Below are 18,568 nucleotides of genomic sequence, written 5' to 3' on the forward strand. Positions count from 1 at the left end.
CACATCAACTCTTGCTTCAGAAATATTTTTTGGAAAATTATCTGAGGTCCATATGTTTAAAATTGTATTTCTTCTTTCACTACTTAAAATTAACATCTCAGTTTCCTGCTTTTTCAAATGCTTGCATTTACTCGTGATTTTCCGAGAAGAAAAAGTTTATCTTTCAATCTAGTAATTTTTTGCAGTGGTAAAACAGTTCTAATTCATGTTATATATATATAAAACCCACAGCTATTCAATGGCAGACTTCCTGTCAGTGCAAGACTATGTTTAGGCACAGTTTTGGAAGGCCAAATCCAAATCCCTTTTTCATTGGGAAGTGTGAATAAAACAGTTTCATATTTTCAAACTTCTGCACACTTCCCATGCAGTCTTSTAACATCATCTCATTTGTTTTGTGGCCTCAGATGTCTAGGCATGATCCAGTTAATTATACTGCCTTATTTTCTTGATGTGGATAGTTCCACAGCAATCATCTGATAACTCTTCTTTAATTCAGCCATCCATACCTGAAAAAATTTTGTCTGAAACCAAGAAAAAYACCAGATATGAAGGTCWAAGCTAAATGYTGTGTGCCACTGTAGTRCACAGTCTGCTACTTGGCTTTRTTACAGGGRATGRCCCCAGGCCTGGGKTTTTTTTAGCATAGATATTGCCATTAATGACTATACTCTAACGCTCTTATTTGTACAAAGATGATCATCTGACCTATTTCTGCAATTTTATTTAAGTTCATCTTAATGTGTTTGTTGTCTGTGCTCTTATTTATGCAGCAGTCACTGTTCATAAGCTTTTTATCTTTCTGAAGGTAGCGCAGTATTTGTGTTTTTTCAAAAGTGGTTTCTGGTATTAGTGGAAAATGCAAAATCATCAAATCATCTTGCTTTGGGACTTTTTATTCTTCTTCCTCTGCTTTAGGTGTTTGTTTATCTTTGAGAYTCTGCATTGGTAACTTTCTCCACACGTGTATTTCATTCCATACCTTTGATGGCCTTGCGGTGTCTTCATGTTCCATGGGTGAAAGTGTGTTCAGTCTCCGGGCACAGACTCTTGGGGAAGTTCTGGTTTATCTTTTTAATCATATTATAACTTTCTTGACTAATTTTGGCTACCTGGTGGTTGTCAAGGTGCTCTCAGTTTTTTGCTGGCCATCGCTTTTTTTTGCTCAGCGGTGGACATTCTAACATGAGTTCTTGAGTGCTTCTTGAGTACTTAGCAAGCATGTTTCACATGTGTTGGGACCATATCCCTTAGGTCTGGCATTATTCTTAAAACCTGAATTTAAATGTCTACTTCTGTGGTAATGGCTTTGCATTACTTCTACTATAAATTATTCTTCTGCTGCTTGTTTTTCCCRTTTTTCTTGGGAAACTTTGCATCTGSCCAATGCAAAGAAAAGAAAAGCTTTGGTTTGATGTGAAAGGATTTGATAAGAAGAGTAGAGAGACCATGCTAGGCTATGCCTGAACTTGCAYTTTCCATCACCTTTATGGCACACAYGGACAGAAGTTTGGAGCATGGTCAGAATTGAATCCTCCGTTGTCCCAACAGCTGTGAACTCACAACACGAAACACTTCTGGGAATCACCACACAAAATCATTGGARCCCCACCTTTACTGATGAAGAGGAGTACTCTCCTAGCTCTGCCAGCAGGGGTAAAGCAATCAAGCATTTCAGATTTCTGATATAATTCAGTGGCGTGTGACACTCGTGGTGCAGCTGTTGGTAATTGCCATTGGCCTCAGTTCAGTGTAATAATACCTTTACAGCCCTCAGAGGTGGCATCTGTAACATTCATCTGTCATTCTAAGTTTATCTTTTGCATCTAAAGTTCACATCTTGCCACTTTTCCTCACATCCCTGGTATTTTTAAGTTTGCACTGCCAGAAGTGTGCAATAAAAATGAGCAGGCTGTAACTTTTGGTGACCCAACTCAGTGAAAAAAAAAATTCCTTTTTCCACTTCAAAATTTCTATCATAAAATCTGAAGACAAAGGACAAAAAAAGAAAGCTGTTGTTTCAAATACATAAAATTTTCCTACAAAGTAGGTAGTATGAATACTACCTCCAGATGAATGTGAACATTTTGCTCCCTGTGTTAGTGCCAGTAGCCAACTGAGATACCAAAATGTTCAAGCTTAAAACCTTCTGTGGGCAAAGGCTTAGGGAGTGCATTCTCAAGCCATTTTTGCTGTGCCTTTCTGATTCTGAGATTGTTTTGAACAGTGGAAGTTTATACAACTGGCATTAGAAAAGATTCTGTAATCACACAGAAATAGTTTTTGCAAGAACTTTCTTTTAGTAGTGAAGTGTTGTTAGATCAGTTGTATTCATGAGTTGATTAATATTAACTCTCAATATATATGCATTAGGTTTAATTTTAAAATAATTAGCTGCATTTGCGCGAGTGCTTTCTTTATGAATATTTCATTGCCTGAACGTGAAGATAAATATGCCTCTGGTTTTTCTCTTCTTGGGAAATAGTATAGGTTCTCTGTCTGGTGTTTTATGACATCTACAACAGCTCATTCTTTGCATGTTCTGATTAAGCCTTTGCTTTACTTTTAATATACCATCCAAGAAATGTTTGATACCTAAGGAAAATATATTTCCAGCTGAGTTCTGATGCTCATCTTAGGTTTACTGATGTGTCTTTTCCAAACCTGTCAACCTTTGTTAGAACATCTCTCATGGTGGTGGTACTTCAGCTGATTTCTGACTGCCTCTTCTGCTGTGTAAACAACAGCAAGTTAAAGAGTGAGCCACGAATTAATTTAATTGGTAAGAGCTTTAATTATCATTGAGTTCAAAATAAGTATGCTTATCTACTTCTACGAACCTACTTATTTCATGCATGCAATCTCAGAAGATGTTACAATTTCCTTAGAACCAGCTTTGTAATTGTGTAATTGAGATACTAAATCAAAAGAGAAAGTTCATCAACTTTTTCACTTTAAAAACCCAGAAGACACAAATAATTTAGTGTTAATAAATAGGAAAAAGAGATGCAAGCTGTTGTTTCTATGAGCTCTTTGGCTTCTCAGATATCTTTTATCTTCCACTGGTCATTGGGATCCTTTCTAGCTCACAGAAATCTGCTGCTGCTCCTGGTGATGCTTTTGTGGGATAAGGTTTCCAGAGGACTTCTGTTTTCTTTCATCTTTCATTTCACATGAAATGCAATAACAACAAGAAAAAGAGCCAAAATGCAAAAGCCAAACACCCTTCTAATGTGGACCATGATGATAAGGATAATATGAGTGATGCTGGGTATTTTGATCATTATTAATTCAATCATCATCTTATTAGTACTAGTTACAAGTGAAAATGAAAAACACCAAGGACCAACCCAGCATCCAGTATTACACAGCATTCATTCTGGAGGGATCACTCAAGAGCAAAATCCTGCAAACACCACTGGCAGTATTGAACAACAGGAATTTACTATTGCAGGCGAAAATTATTTTGGAAAGGAAACTTCTCCTACAGGTAATATAATGGGTCACATTTTAGTAAATTTTCAGGGTTTTTCGGAGATTTTGTTTTAGAATTTTTTACTGGTATTTTTGCATTCTCAGGCCATGACACGGATTCTGCAAATAAACCTGAGCAATTCTGATGTTATTTTTTTTTCAATTAGTCAGTTCTTCAGATCTGTTCCTGGATGTTTCTCTTCTATTTGTCTTACATGTCAAGGCCTTTAATGGATTCATTCTGTAGCTGTCTCCTACATTTTGCATGTCRTGCAGTCACAAGCTTTCAACAAGCTACCAGCGTTTTGTCTGTAGAAAACAGAGATGGTTTAAATAGAAAAATAATAATGTGTGTTGTATTTTTCACTCATTTGGGAACTGTGTTCACTCCTCTGTTGCAAGCCATTACTGGACCTGGGATTTTTTTTCCCCAGTTTTGTTAATATGGCAGTTATATCTAAAAAAAAATCTGTAATGTCTACTCATCCTTCTTTTGAATTATGGCAAGATGATAGTAGTGRTGAAGGAAAGAAAACAAAGCACAATGTAGAATAAGAGAGAGRCTTCAACTGAGACTTAAAAGATCAAATTGTRCTATAAATCTGGTWACTGAAAATTGACATATTTTGATTTCTGTTCCTGTGAGTGTGCCAAATCTATGAGTTAACAACAGCTGTGSTGTGTTAAGCAGTGCCAGCAGTGAGTGCACCACAGTCATCATCTGCTCTTGTGGATTATCAAATACAGGTCTCTGATAAATCTCTTATACTACACCACAAAGCAATAGATAATGGCCTAATTGCAATTAAAATTGCAATGCACTGGGGCAAATGTTTTGCCTTTTTTTTCCTTATTGGGTTGAAGAGATTAACAAGGGTTATGCTTTTTATGAGATTTGGGTACTCTTGCTGTGACTGTCTGATAAAAACTACACGTTGGTTGATATGGATAATGTTTTTCTAAATAACTGCAATGTCAAATATTCTCCAGGTGAATGATGTCTTATTAATWGTGTGAATGATGTCTTATTAATTGTGTGCAGCATTCACAAATCTGTAGCATGAGCTAGCATCCCATTTGCCCTCGTTCCTTATCTGTTTTCTTGGAGATGCTGCAACTAATGGAACAGTGAAATTTTGAAGGGCATAGTCAGTTGGGTATAGTCAACACATTCAAATTCTGTGATTAAAATCTTACTGATGGGTCATATTCTTGGGTTATTTATGCTTTTGAGGTTTTCAATTGTGCATCAGTGAATATTGGCTTGATATTCAGCCAGTAAAAAGTCAGCAAGATTTGGAGAAATGCTTTTGAAAAAACAGTAAGATGCCTTGATTTTGAAAAGCATATGCTCAGTTTGAGGGAGAAGTTTGTCCTACTGATGACAGTAGGCAGCTTTTATAAATATCAACCAGGATGAGAAGAAAATCTACTTTACTTCTCTTTGCCATTAAACGTAGTAGACATGCAGGCAAGGCCTCTCATAGAGACAAGAACCGGAGAGGAGAATAATGTGAGAAATGGATCTTTATATACTGAGTTGGTAATTGCTTCACCATCATCATAACAGCTATGGTCCYCAGCCAAGGGGCCACACAGAATGACTCAGCACAAGAGCCGTGGGTGTATCCAGGCTGGCACGAGGGAGAGGATTATGCCACACAGCCAGCGGATAGAGTAACGGATAGAGCTATTCCTTCCAGAGGGAACGCTTGGGAAAGACACTCTGCCACTACAGGTACAAGTAATAATGTCAGYTATGTGTGTCACATCACTTCTGTCTCTCAGATGGCCTCTCCTGGAAAGATACTGTATGACATTGTAGGGAGGAGGAATTGCTGATCTCTCAAAATAATGACATAAACTGTAGAGCTTTCTACAGCTTTCTACAAATTTTCTCTTGCTGTCTGGATGGTGGTGAGACAGAAGATTTCAATTTTAGCTCGGTATAAAACATCTGTTCTTTACTTGCCAAGACCACTTYTAGGGCTTGTCATCCCTTAGTGAGAAATGGCTGTGAAAATGCATCCAGCTCGTTACATGAGTTACATGATTTGGTGCTGCCCGACTGTCTTTATCATAAAGTTGAATTCATACTTACATATATTTGTACATCAATAGATCAATCCATGTAATATGTGAATATTCACCTGGCAAAAAAAGTCTTCTTTTCATGGACTTTATTGAAATATTTATCCCTCTGGTTCATTTGTAGAATGATGAGAGATAGGAATTTATAAAACTGGCATGACACAGCATCATGATGCAGTCTCATATAACACATAGCATTGATAACATCAAAACAATGTTCTAAAAACGTGATGTGCTCTCTTCTTCAGCATGTGGCAGCATRCAGGAGGCTGAGACTCTGTAGTTAGCCTGGGATGCAGGTTGGGGAATTCTTCTGACTGCTGCCTCTGTGCCTTTTCCCATGTCCCCTGTCCTTGAGAGTCTTTTTAATTAAGTATAAAAGCAAAGAGGAGTAGCAAATGGGTATGCCTTACCAAAACTGTGAGAGAGCAGTGATGATGTACAGGACCCTTCTCTGCCCTTTCTGTGGAGAGAAAGGGTAACAGTGCTTTAAGGGGAATAGGAGGTTTGGATGGGATGGTAATGGGAAGGCCACAGCAGCACACATGTGGAATTCCCAGCTATTAAATAATCTGTGTTTAAATCATCTGTTATTAAACCATCATAACAGCCGTTGCCTCTCCTGAYGGTGCCCACCASACAGACCCAACTCCATCACCTCTGCCTGCAGACAGTGAGCCAGGACAGGGCACTGATGGCATCACAAACCCCAAAGATGCCCCCAGGGTTGAAGTTCTCCACAGGACCACAGCCACTGTGACCGAMACTGGTATGACTCTCCTCTGATGGGTACCAGTAAGAATAATGGACTGTACTCATTTCTCATGTCCAGTGTGAAATGAGACATTATTTCTTCTGAAGCTGACTCTGCCTTGTCTTTCTCGTCTTGGAAGTCTGCATTCTTGTTGTGAACTTGCAATGCAAATGTTTTTATGATTTTGTTGCATGTCAATATCCCAACAAGAATTCCTGTCCATTTAAGGATTTTTCTTTTTCCTGGGTGCCCTGTTCCTTTTGTCCCCTGACTTTTCTCAGGTTTATTTTTAACTGAGAAAGCGATGCTTTTTGGAGGTGGCTGGTAGTGTAAATTAATTATAAACTTCAAATTTGATTTTCATGTCTGGTCATACCTGATCTTGATATTTCAATATATTCTCTTAATACTTTAAATTTGAAATAATTTAATGGAGTTTTTTCATGTAGTYCTGCAAAGTTCTAGCTTAAATTCCTAAACTCTGCATTATCCATTTAAACTTACCTTCATTTAAAATTCTGTTTTATTTATTTAATACAATAAGATGTATTTTTATGGCACTGTAGTTGTTTGGAACTTCTTGCATCTTTCCTCTCTGCATTTTTTTTTTAAAAGAAATTCTAAGGCAAAATTAGCAGTTTCCTTTTGCTTTTCTTCCTCAAAATCCATTTTTATCAGGATTATGTAATCCACAACATTTAGGATTTGTCAGAGAGAGTTATGAAAGCTATAGATTGTGTGGATTATAAATAYAGTTCGTGGATTAAAATACAGTTGTGTTCTCTATCATCTACTCATGTTTTCTAAATATGAATGAGATTCTGTAAAGTTTCACAGTTAGCTGTTTTTGAGGTTTGACACATCGGTTGCAAATATGAAAACCCAAGTATAATTCATCAGTTTGTYCAAATGTTTTAAATTAAGTCATTCTAATCTAATTCCTGTGTAGCAAGAGGAATTCTTACACTCATTGTGAAAACAATATTGCTATTTTGTCCCTTCTAAACAATGTTTACTCGGTATTTTCAAAACTGATCTTGTAGGCTGCGTGGCGAGTATCAGTGAAGGGAAAGACAAGCCAAAAGGAGTGTGTCATATACAGAAGATATTCTTTGCTTGTGGGTTTGGGTTTTCCTTCTTCTCACTGCATATTCTACATAGGCTAGTAAATAAAATAGAGATTACTAAGTTAAATAAGGAGGCAGCAATATGTGAGGTGGRTTTTTAAAATGTTTTTGAAGTTAACTTAGCCATTGCCACAACAGTCACRTCCTCCACCGACATTCTGGCACCGGAAGATGTCACCCAAGAAGTGTGGGCACCCCACCTTGTCACAGCTGTTTCCTCCCCTGATGGTGCCCACCACGCAGACCCAACTCCACCACCTCTGCCTGCAGACAGTGAGCCAGGACAGGGCACTGATGGCATCACGAATCTCACGGATGCCCCCGAGGATGAATTCTTTCACAGGACCACAGCCACTGTGACCGACACTGGTATGACTCTCCTCTRATGGGTACCAGTAAGAATAATGGACTGTACTCATTTCTCATGTCMAGTGTGAAATGAGACATTATTTCTTCTGAAGYTGATTCCTTTCACTGTCTTTCTCATCCTGGGGATCTTAATTCTTGGTGTGGACTTGCAGTGAAAAATCGGTGGTAGGATCTGCGGACAAGGCATAGGGGACTCTCTGYTGGTGCACTTGGTGGCTTGTGTCCTTTGCTATTTTTGGGTGATCTCCTCACTGTTCTGCGAGACAGGCACTTTGATTGTGAGTGCCCACCTCCTGTTCCTTCCTTGTGCYTCGGTGGGGTCAAGGCTGGATGTGCTTTGGCGCCGTGGTTGATGTGSTGGAGGTGCTCTGGTGGCTTGTTCAGACGCTCCTGTGGCTCAGCAGCAGCACCTGGCTGGGGAATGGTGTCCCAATAGTGAGGGCAGGGCGATTGTAGAAGAATTCCATCCCTTAAATTCTGCCATCAGTTTCTCCTCACCTATGGATTGCCAGGCAAGGCTGGCACAGGTGAGGCCGTTCACCCCTGAGCTGCAGGGTCAGGTTGTTGCTGCTGCAGTCTCTTCTTCTGGAGGTGTCCCCTCTCCATCTGTCACTGGGATCTGCACATGGCTCCAGCATGCTGAGCATGGCTGTGGAGCTGAAGGGTCTCTCAGAAGCCGGTGACAGTGGGGAAGAGGAAGGAGGGGCCTTCCTGACTTCTCTCCTCCTTCTGTGCTTTGCATGAAGAAGGTGGAGGTGCTTCCCAGCTGCTGTGGCCCAGGGAATGGTGTGGGTGGTGGTTTGGTGAGTGCTCCTGACCGTGCCACCATCGTGACAGTGACAGAGTCTGTGGATGATGCTGACCAAGAGAAAGCGACCCAGGAGCCTCTGGCACCGGGCRCTGTGCCTGGAAGGGAAGAGGAACAGGTGAACACCACAGATGGCTCCCATGTTCATGGCATACCTGGAGTRTTTTCAGACATTGAAGACCGCTTTGTTCCCTTTCAGACTCCTCTTACTCCCAGTAAGAACAATGAATTATAACCATTTTCATTTATCCACCAGTGAGCTGTTATTGTGGACAATGGCTATTGTCCCAAATTGTGTACTAAGCATAATTGTAAATGGGTGTCATATTATGATTTCCTTTTTGGGTTTTGTTATTGTTTTAACCTGCTGATTCAGATGTTATGAAGGGTATCTCTTTCCAGTAAAAGCATTTGCTACAAGGCCACAAATAGTGTTKTGCAAATAAGCTTTTCTTATACTCTGTTATCAGCACATGGTAACACAACTATTGAAGTGAGGAAGTGCCAACTTTCTGCTCTGCCCATACATTTGTGGTAGCATTTTGTCTTTCTATTTTTGCTGGGCACRAATGATAGCTATGCCACCCTTAACTATGTGTCACTTTTGCCCCATCTGTAACTTTTCTACATTAGATKAATACATACAAAAGCAGGGTAATTCTCCGTGACATTTTTTTCTCTGTATCTGTGTTGTTGGTATTTTGCCAGTGATTAATTGTAGCTGTGTTACTGGGCTGTAAATGACATTTCATTTGTCAACAACTTTGTTTTTCAAAAGGTTATGCTTTTGATGAAGTTACTGCAGATAACAGTGTTTGCTTATTGTACTTCATATAATTTTTGGTATTTTTTTATGTGTGGTCACATGCCAAGGATATGGGAAATGAAGGGACTTTTCCTTATTCCCAAAAGTAGTTTCCACACAAATAACCATCCTGACAGTAAGGGGTTTTTTTTTTTTTTTTTTCCAAATTCAGCTAATTCAAACACTGTTTTCATGCTCATTCTTGGAAGTTAGTGGAACCATTCCAGAGTAGAATTTGGCCAATGCTCTGCAGACACTCTTTGCACATTAACAAGATTATGTACCTGTACAGCATTATACAGAAAACACTTGAAAGAGAATTCTCTCCATAGTTTATTAATATTAATTAATATATTGTGAGGTAGAACTTGGCCTAATTGTTTTTTCACAAATTTTGTGTAAGTAAAATTCATCAGCAAATTCAACTCCAACAAAATTACCTGGTTATAGCATTTTGACATAGGCATAGTACTGTGAATGTAAAATATCTATTTGACAGAATTTTTTAGGAAAGCTAAATCTGTTTTTCATAATGTCTTCCTACTAAAACTCATTTCTTCATTTCACAGGCCCTATTCACTTAATTAATCTAAACTGCCTCCTTAATKTTATGTGCAGACATTACACACTATGAAAAAATGTGTGCTACCTTTCTGTTTTGAGCACATAAAACCTGTAAGAACTGTTTTGAGTCTTTTCCAGTGAATATCTGCATTGAATCTTTGCATTGTCAGTGGCTCAGAAGGCCMTTTGCTCAAAACCCTTCCTTTTTTCACTTACCTTCTCTTGGTGCTTTTCAAGAACACAGTACAAGGGAGTTACCAAAATGTCATTGTCATAAAAGGTTTATTAATTGAAGGGTTCATTCATTTGTAATGCTTCCCCATACAGGTGAAATGGAATGGAAAAGATTAATGAATGTATTGTTAAAGGCCTTCTYTGATCAAATGAATGGTTTGATGCACTGTACCTCTTTGTTTAATTTGCTTTTTTTCTGCAGCAATGTTTGAACTGTGGTCTGACATCACACAATGCGTCAAAGCATCCACAGAATAAGTGTCCAAATCAGTCCACTGAAGGAACACAAAAAATAAAGGAAAATAATCTGTTACCAAAATGAAATGCAGAGAGCTTTTGAGGATCCCTCCCTGCCACTTGCAAGCACCTCCYCAGAGCCAGAGCAGCAGGGAAATTGGCTGAACTCTGCTTCTTCTTCCCAGTGCTCAGGGGAACAGCAAAYGTAGCAGGTTTCTAAGCATGCAGATTTTAATTAATGTCTGAATGCTTTTCCAAGGGTTTTGTGGAGGAAAAGCTCTGGGATTTAAGATAATAAAAAAGGTCTTAAAAAAATCTGCTGAGATGTAGGGTAGACAAGTTGGTAGGTCCCTCTTGGTCAGCTTTCTCTGGTGCTAGATCAGGTCTTTGTTGCTGAATTTGTGCTCTGTCCTTTGTTGTCAGAGAGCACCAAACAACACGCCAGCCAGTAAGTTTCTTGTTAATAAAAATAATAAAAAATTCTGGAAAATTCATTAACTGCTTGCTGGCTATGCTTCACAGAGGGGATAAAACACACTTCTCAGTTTTGCATTTGCCAGCTGTTGCTAGGAAATGAGATCAGCAATGCTGGACAGAAATGAGTTGTGTGTTAAAGAAAAAGAACTTTACAGCTGATTASAGTTAGGGTTTAATTTCTTAGAGTCTGGAAGAATTCAGAGAGGTGGAGATCTGTAATATATTTTTTTGTAGTGATAATAAAATAGTAGCCCCAAATGAAATCACTGTATTTATAGTCTGCTGATAATTTTAGATTTRGGATACCCTTATGGTAATGGGGTGGGCCAGGAATGTAACTGCATAAAAGTTTAAGCAGTAAGGCCAACATAGAAAACACTAGAGACTGATTTAAGATCTAATACCATTTTAGAACCAAATTTCACAACTTATTAAAAAAAAAAAAAAACAAGAGGATCCACATCTGAGTTTGCAAAAAAGAAAAAAGAGAACTTTTTTTCTATTAAGGAAAAACATATTCTGATTTTTTTGAGTCCCACTCTATAGCTGTCAAAGTCACAACCATTCAGAGAAATATTGTTCTATTTTATGAGAGCATCAGGGTTTTAGATGTTCAGCTTTATCCTGTTGGAATAGAATTGAAACATATGAGGGAGACAAGAGGGGAAAGCCATGAGTTTTGCTTTTCAACATACTGAAACTAATTACTCCAGAATGAACTTTCTAGAGTATGATTTTGAAATTGTGACAATCACAATCTTTGTGCCTTGCTGCTAAATATTCACTAGGCATATTTGGCCTAATGGATGGKTTTTTTTGTTCTTTAGGCTCTACCTCCAGTGTATATGGTAACCAAAGACCACACAAGGGCGAGTTTGAATCCACGACTTCCCCTGGAGAGACCACCACAACAAAAGTAGCTACACAGCCAAGGTCGGCCCCTGTTCCAGGTAGGTTTTGAGGTCAAATGTTTTAAAAATCCAAGCACGGAATTGTGTCCATACCAGCTGTGGTAAGAGATGAAAATGAAGGTCAAACACAGTTGTTCAGGCTTTGTTCTGAATCAGATTATATTCAGCATTTCAYTGGTAGTCTGAAAAATGGAGTGTATTGTAACTCATATAATTTTTCAGCGATATTAAAATGAGAGAGACCATGCATTTGGAAAATGGGATTAAGATTCAAATAACTRTCATAAATCAATAGGAAATCAGGCAAAACTTGGTTAAGATATATGCAAAATATCATATCCATGGRAAAATAATAGCTGTGAAAATAGCATGGGAAAATAATTCAGTGAAAATAATAGCTGAACGGAGCTTGGAGATTAAAACAGAATAAAAAKAAGCCAACACCATGATACAGCTGCAAAAGAATGCAAATATATTCTGGAACCTATTAGTAGTAAAGTCATTTTTAAGACAGAGAAAGTAATTATCCCACTCCACTTAGGCCTAGCAAGTCCAGAGCTGAAGCTCTGTGTTCAGCTCAAAGCACTGCATTAGTCACATAGGAAAAAATAGAGCCGGCACACAGAAAATTTTGGGAAGATAACCTTTGAAGCACCTTTTGAAAAACTCATCGTTTTCAGGGAAAACTGAAGGGACGTATAAAGAAGAACATGCTACAAGAAGAATGCACATCAGTTTTTCACTGTGGAGTACTAATAATTAACTAATYAGAATTCATTTCTAATGAAATGCACGAGCCTTGTAAAACCAGGGAGAGTTGTTTCAAACCAAAGAGATACAGGACATTGGGAGAGGACTCAAGTAATGGTAATGGTAATAGAGAGTAGGGTTTGTTGTGAAGGGAAGGTTGTGAATYCTGCTTTACTAAAAACATGCTAAAGCCATCCTGGTCTGTGCCTGGGATTGTAGGTGTGTTATGTTAAGCCTTTTGCTGTTGGAATAAATCAGGGATTCAGCTCCTTTCCACCTACGGCCACCAAGGTGCGGTGCCTACAGGTGACAACAGTGATGGGGTGTTTAATCTGAGCTGGCCTGTGTACAGCTGAATGATGAAAATGTATTTGATTTGCACAGAAAGACTTTGTAAAAACAAACATTCGTGCAAACTAGGAAAAGAGTGGGACAGTTTAAAGCAAGTAGAAGGGATTGTGTTCTAGCAGTTTTGAAATGGCAAAGCACAATGGGTGCACTGACTGCTCCSTTCCCCTCCTCACCTCTCCCTGCAGAGTGGCTGATCATCGTCGCAGCTCTCGTGGCGCTGGCGCTGGTCCTCGCAGTGTGCATCGCTGTCAACAGCCGCAGGAGGTAAGGACACACCTCTGCAATTCCAGAACACACTGTTTGCCTCACTGACAGGCACCACAGCTCTGCAAAGAGCAGGGCAGCAAAATACAGGCATGAGCATCCTCGGTGCAGCTCTGTGGCTTGGGGGTGGGGACCCAGGTGACCGTGTTGTGCACAGGTCACACATCAGCCTTCACACACCTGGAACCTTCACTTGCATGAAGTCAGCAGCACCACAAACCATTTGGTGTTGTAAATGGAAATAAACTGTATATAGATCACAGAAAATTTCTTGTTCTCTATTAGTTGTTAATAGGAAAATCCTGTTCACTGAGAGTGAAAGGTGTGAGATGAGCAGGGACAGTGACAACCACAGGATAAGCCAGGAAWAATCCCCCACCATTAACAGCACTGTCAGTGCATGAGGTGAAGGGCTCTCTTAGACAATCAGAGATTCTGGGATAGTCTGATAATCTGCTCCTWCCAAACAGGAGGCACTATCACAGCTGGCAGTCACAAGGATACATGCTAAATTGCTCTCAGAGCTTTATTTACTCCTGTTTACAGATGAAGAAGCTGAGGAATGAAAATAATGCAGTGATCTGTGCAGAGTTAGCCAGGAAATTTGATAAAAACCCAGCCTAAAGCATAGGCTATAATGTTCTTACCTTTTACTTTTCTCTGGAGTCTGTTCTGAGGTTATTTCCCATTGCCTTCATCAGCTTTTTGCAACTTGAATGTTAAAATTGAGCTTTTTAATGGAGTAATTATTTACTACTTAAATGTTGAATTTTAATTCTTTTTTAAATCAGAATGATCAAATAATTCGTGGAGATTTTTTATTCAGGAAGCAGTGAGCACATTTTTTCCTCTTGGTTGCAGAGCACTCTGAGCTGCTCTTTTAGGAGGCTGTGGAGCTCCACAGCTCCTGGCTGGCGTCTTTTAGCATTTTATGGCTGCAGAGCAGGAAATCGTTCCCAAGGGTGTGTGTAACATTAGCACAGTGAACTGAGCTACTTCAGATAGAATAACCCTCATCTATGAGTCAGTAGGCATGAAAAAATAGTATTTCAGAAACATAATAGTACAACYGAGCAGCCAAATTAGTCATTCAGGCAAAATACGCTTCCTTTAAGAAGAAAGCACTTGAAAGTCCAACTTCACAGACACATTGTCCCTCTTAGGCATGCTGTGCTTTGCATATTCAGTTTGCACAAGGTGATTTCCAGTCACCTTTTCTTAAATATCAGCATTCTTTTAAATKATTGTTGTTAGTCTCCATTTATAATTATTTTTTTTTTGTTTCTTTCTAGGTGTGGGCAGAAGAAAAAGCTGGTGATTAACAATGGCAAAGGGGCAGTGGAGGACAGGAAGACAAGTGAATTAAATGGAGATGTCAGCAAATCACAAGAAATGGTGCATTTGGTTCATAAAGAGCAGTCAAATGACCGAACACAAGCATGTGACGAATTCCTGACTGTTAATGAAACACAAAACCATCACGAGTTTGACATGAAGACTGGAGTGTAATGGCACCACACTGCCAAAGCAGATCAGGGCTGGGGAAATCAAAATCAYGTGGAACTTGAACAGGAATTCACAGATGCACTGTGCTACTGATGTCTTTTGAACATAAATATAACTTCTATTTCTTTTCAATCACTTTGCAATGATGCCTGAGTTTAAAAATTGACATGTGCTTTCTGAAATACACCCCCAAGAGTTGCATAAGGCTCTCAGTTCCCAGTCCCTACACAGAGGACTCTCTCCTGGATATTAGGAGGCATACAAGTTTACATCATTATTCCCCAGATGGAAGTTCTTCACTGTGTGGAGCTAAAGAAATATCCAGTCACTCCATCTTGCAGATATTTAAGGTACTAAATATGCCATGGTACAGAAGCAAGTGAAGAAAAATGTCAACAGTAAAAAAATCAAGTTTAAACCCAAAAGGCATCTTCTACAATGTCTGAAACATCAGAATCCTTCAGAAATGCCTTCCAGCAGGAAGAGCAGTGGGTGCTGCCAGTATAAACAAAAAGTGACATTTTATGATTATGTATGGCTTGATCTGTGATGAGGGAAACCCAGAAGGACAAAATTTATTTATCTCTATTTTTAAATGTCTATGGGCACACAGCAAGTTTTCTCGGGAGGGACACAGAGAGATGAAAGCGTGAGCTGATCCTTAATAAACTTCTATACTTTATTATCCTAGGAACCTTTACAATTATCCTTGAGTTTTTGAGATATTCATTGCTCTCCTGTCTCCCTCATTCATTGGTCCAAGTTTGTGCATGTTTTTAATGAGTCTGTTAGTTAAGATAACAAATAAAACTAAATGACCCCAGCTCTATTATATATGCACAAATCAAGCAATTGAGGTCACTAGGGAAGCTGGCATTATTTTGTTCCTGAAGAATAGGTCTCTATATTCTGCTCCATTTTACTTAGGAGATGCTGAGCCTATTAATTTTTTCCCCTGTAACTATTATATTATACCAGATTGCTGATATTTTAAAAGTTGCTTTTCTGTGATCTTGCTCATTTCCTCAGAATTCTATTTCATCCACATTTTTTCTGTCTGCTTTTTTAAAAACACCAAAAGAAACATCGCTTGCTTGTTGGTACCTGAAGCTCAAATCTGCAGAAAAGATCAAAGCAAATGCAAGGAAACTCTCCCAGCCWTGTAAAATAGTAGAGTAGCTGCACTGCATTGTTACATGCTTTTGTTATGTCCTTTCGTGTCTGTTTGTTTAYGTAAAGTATTTGTACTAAGCTATGATGCTGTGCATTATATTGATATGAATTGTCAGGAAAAGAATTACTTATTACCAGTGGTCTGTGCCATTTTTAAGAAAGYGTGTTGGAATGGAGGGAGAATGATAACTTCTAATTGGACTGCCCCCAGGAAATGCAAGGAAAAGCCTTGGTCTGTGTCAGCTGTGGGGTGTGGATGGTCTGTAGCAGGTTATTCAAGGGTTCTGTTCCCTGACCACAGCCCCTGTCTTTGAAACTGCTCTGCTAAAGTGTGTTAGTTTGTGTTCTCCATCTGAAGCAGTCTGGAGGATGAGTATTCAGCTGGCTAGATCCTGACTTTAGCTAGAACTGATCTTCACTGGAACATAAAGCACAGGACAGTTGATTATATTTGTGAGTCACAGCCCTCCAGCAGTTCCCCATGTGCTTCATGGAAATGCTCAAGTGCCCTGGAATCTGCTGGCAGATCTCCTCAGGGCAATTTACACCTGGGCACAAAGTCCAAGACAAGGTGATGTCTYAAAAGACACATAGGATGTTGTCTGACTTTATGTAGGTCAGATATTTCATCTACGAACAGTGCATTGATTTTTGTTTGATGTTTTTAAGCAAGTTTTTCTATTTCTCATTATAAATCAAAATGAACTGTTGAAGGCTGTGTTTAAACTGATGGTAGGTACTCATTCCACTAAGTATGGAGATCCAGGATAATAATTAYTCCTCTCTTTAAATCCTATCTGAGTATAGGTTTCAGCAAAAAAGACTTATTTCATAGTCTTGGAAGCTAAATTTCTCTTTTTAAAAAAATGAAAAATCTGTCGCAGGTTATTCATCTCCCTATTCAGATGTTGAATGAAGAAATGCACAAATTTCTTCCTAATTTATCTTATATTGAGTAGCTATAAAAGCACAGACAACACTGTTTGGGTTCTTTATATATTTTTAAATGGGAGATGCTCAAGAGTCAATGCCATTATTTTATATATGCTGATTCTTTTTAGAGTATGTCCTGTGCCTTGTGTAATTGTTTCATTATAGTTTCAAGACTAGATGGCCATTTCATATGTGTAATATAGTACATATTTTTTATTAATCTTGCTTTTATTATGAGGGGTTATTTGTTGTGTGTATGTATTTTTATATAGAGCACTTGATATATTTGCATATTTATTTAACAGATTAATCAGAATGAAAGAAAATCTCATCTCTAAATTGTAACTAGAAATAGTATTGCTAAAAACACATCGGACTTTAAAATAAGCTTCCAAAATAAACCTGATTCCACTCTGAGGATAAAATGTAAGACCAGAAATTAGTGGGAGAGAAGTGTCCAGCAGGATAGTTGTGTTGAGTGCTGTGATCATTTTTTTCTGCTTGAGAATTCCAAGCCAGGCTGAGGTGAATGCTGTGTGACCTTGTCTGCTCTGCCAGCCCCCCGTGGGCTCCACAGATGTTCTGAGGGTTGGTGCTGAACTCAGCTTTCCCCCAGAAGGAGACAACAACTCGGTTCAATTTGAGATCAGCCCCGTGAGATCTCGACAAGCATTCCTGGCTCACTGAACCCACAGCATTTGGAGAGCTCAGCACCCAGCAAGGTCCAGCCCTTCCTGCAGGGTGCTGACAGGCAAACTGTGTCCTGGKCTGTGCTTGGTGCCCTGGAAGAATGAGGAGCTCTCCTAAAGATGCTAAGGAGATCAGACCCTGCGATCAGCTTGTGCTATTCCTTTGTCTTGGAAAATTTCAAATAAATGTGATGCAGATCAGTGGAGATACTGCCTAAAGCAGCAAGCATATTCAAGAGGAAGATGATTGTATGTTTTGTGAGAAAGTAATATTTTCATGAAGCAATGCAAGCTGACTGTTTAATCTGTATTTTCTTGAAGATCTGAAAAGGAAWGTTTGATTAAAGCAGAGAAAGGATGTGTGGCTGTCATGTCTACCTGTGTGGATGTTAAACCCTTCCCATAACACCAGTTCCAAAATTGTAGTTTTGCAGTTTTTCACATGATAGGGATGTTTGGGATGGTTTTTGTGTATCCCTTGTCAACAATAGCAGCCTCTACACTAATTAGTTTAAAGCATATTGCCTGGAATATTTTTAGGAGACAATTGCCAAGTGTCTCTTTARCACATATGATTCTGGTTAGAGCTGGTCCTAATTATTGTTTCTGTAGATGAAGGAAATAAATGCTCTGTCAAGTGTGTTCTGCTTCAGCATACACAGACACCAGGGTATTTTTAAAGTCAGCAGTTAATTGGTTTATTTTAAGCTATATTAGGCCATTAGACAATAATTATTTCTTAGTTCTTTATTAAACAATTCAAGGGTCTGACTCCTCTGAGTCTCTGATTAGTYAAACACCAGCCCTTTTGGTAACCACAGGTTCTCACTGGTTCTGCTCTGTGGAGGGGAAAAGGACAAAAGGCAGCAGGGAAAGGGCTGCTCCTTGGGGTGTGGTTCCAGTTGTGTGGGAGCGGGTGACAAAATTCCAGTTCCTTGAGGGTGGGAAGAATTGTGCAAAGGTGTTTTAGGGGTGGAGCTCCGGGGGATTAGGGATGGAGGGAGAACACAATTTCTGGGAAAGGGTGTAAAGGGAGAGTGAAATTTCTCTG

General features: G+C 39.1%; 1 protein-coding gene across 3 annotated transcripts in view; it reads left to right on the forward strand.

Annotated features, from left to right (window-relative positions):
- CD44 (CD44 molecule (Indian blood group)) overlaps window positions 1–17,875 on the forward strand; it is a 47,157-nt gene extending 29,282 nt beyond the window's left edge. The window contains exons 7-15 of one of the 3 annotated variants that reach the window (XM_057384178.1): window positions 1,552–1,656; window positions 3,311–3,490; window positions 5,045–5,212; window positions 6,176–6,334; window positions 7,585–7,815; window positions 8,653–8,838; window positions 11,768–11,890; window positions 13,138–13,216; window positions 14,509–17,875. In XM_057384178.1, coding sequence (XP_057240161.1) covers window positions 1,552–1,656; window positions 3,311–3,490; window positions 5,045–5,212; window positions 6,176–6,334; window positions 7,585–7,815; window positions 8,653–8,838; window positions 11,768–11,890; window positions 13,138–13,216; window positions 14,509–14,725 — 1,448 coding nt within the window. In that variant the 3' untranslated portion in view covers window positions 14,726–17,875. Of the gene's footprint in view, window positions 1–1,551; window positions 1,657–3,310; window positions 3,491–5,044; window positions 5,213–6,175; window positions 6,335–7,560; window positions 7,816–8,652; window positions 8,839–11,767; window positions 11,891–13,137; window positions 13,217–14,508 lie in introns of all 3 variants that reach the window. The other 2 variants (XM_057384176.1, XM_057384177.1) reach the window with 2 other exon arrangements.
- Window positions 17,876–18,568: the final 693 nt, after the last annotated feature.

This window comes from Malurus melanocephalus, unplaced genomic scaffold (genome assembly GCF_030028575.1).
Source record: "Malurus melanocephalus ecotype Western Australia unplaced genomic scaffold, MMel_1.1 scaffold_690, whole genome shotgun sequence".
Classification (NCBI taxonomy): domain Eukaryota; kingdom Metazoa; phylum Chordata; class Aves; order Passeriformes; family Maluridae; genus Malurus; species Malurus melanocephalus.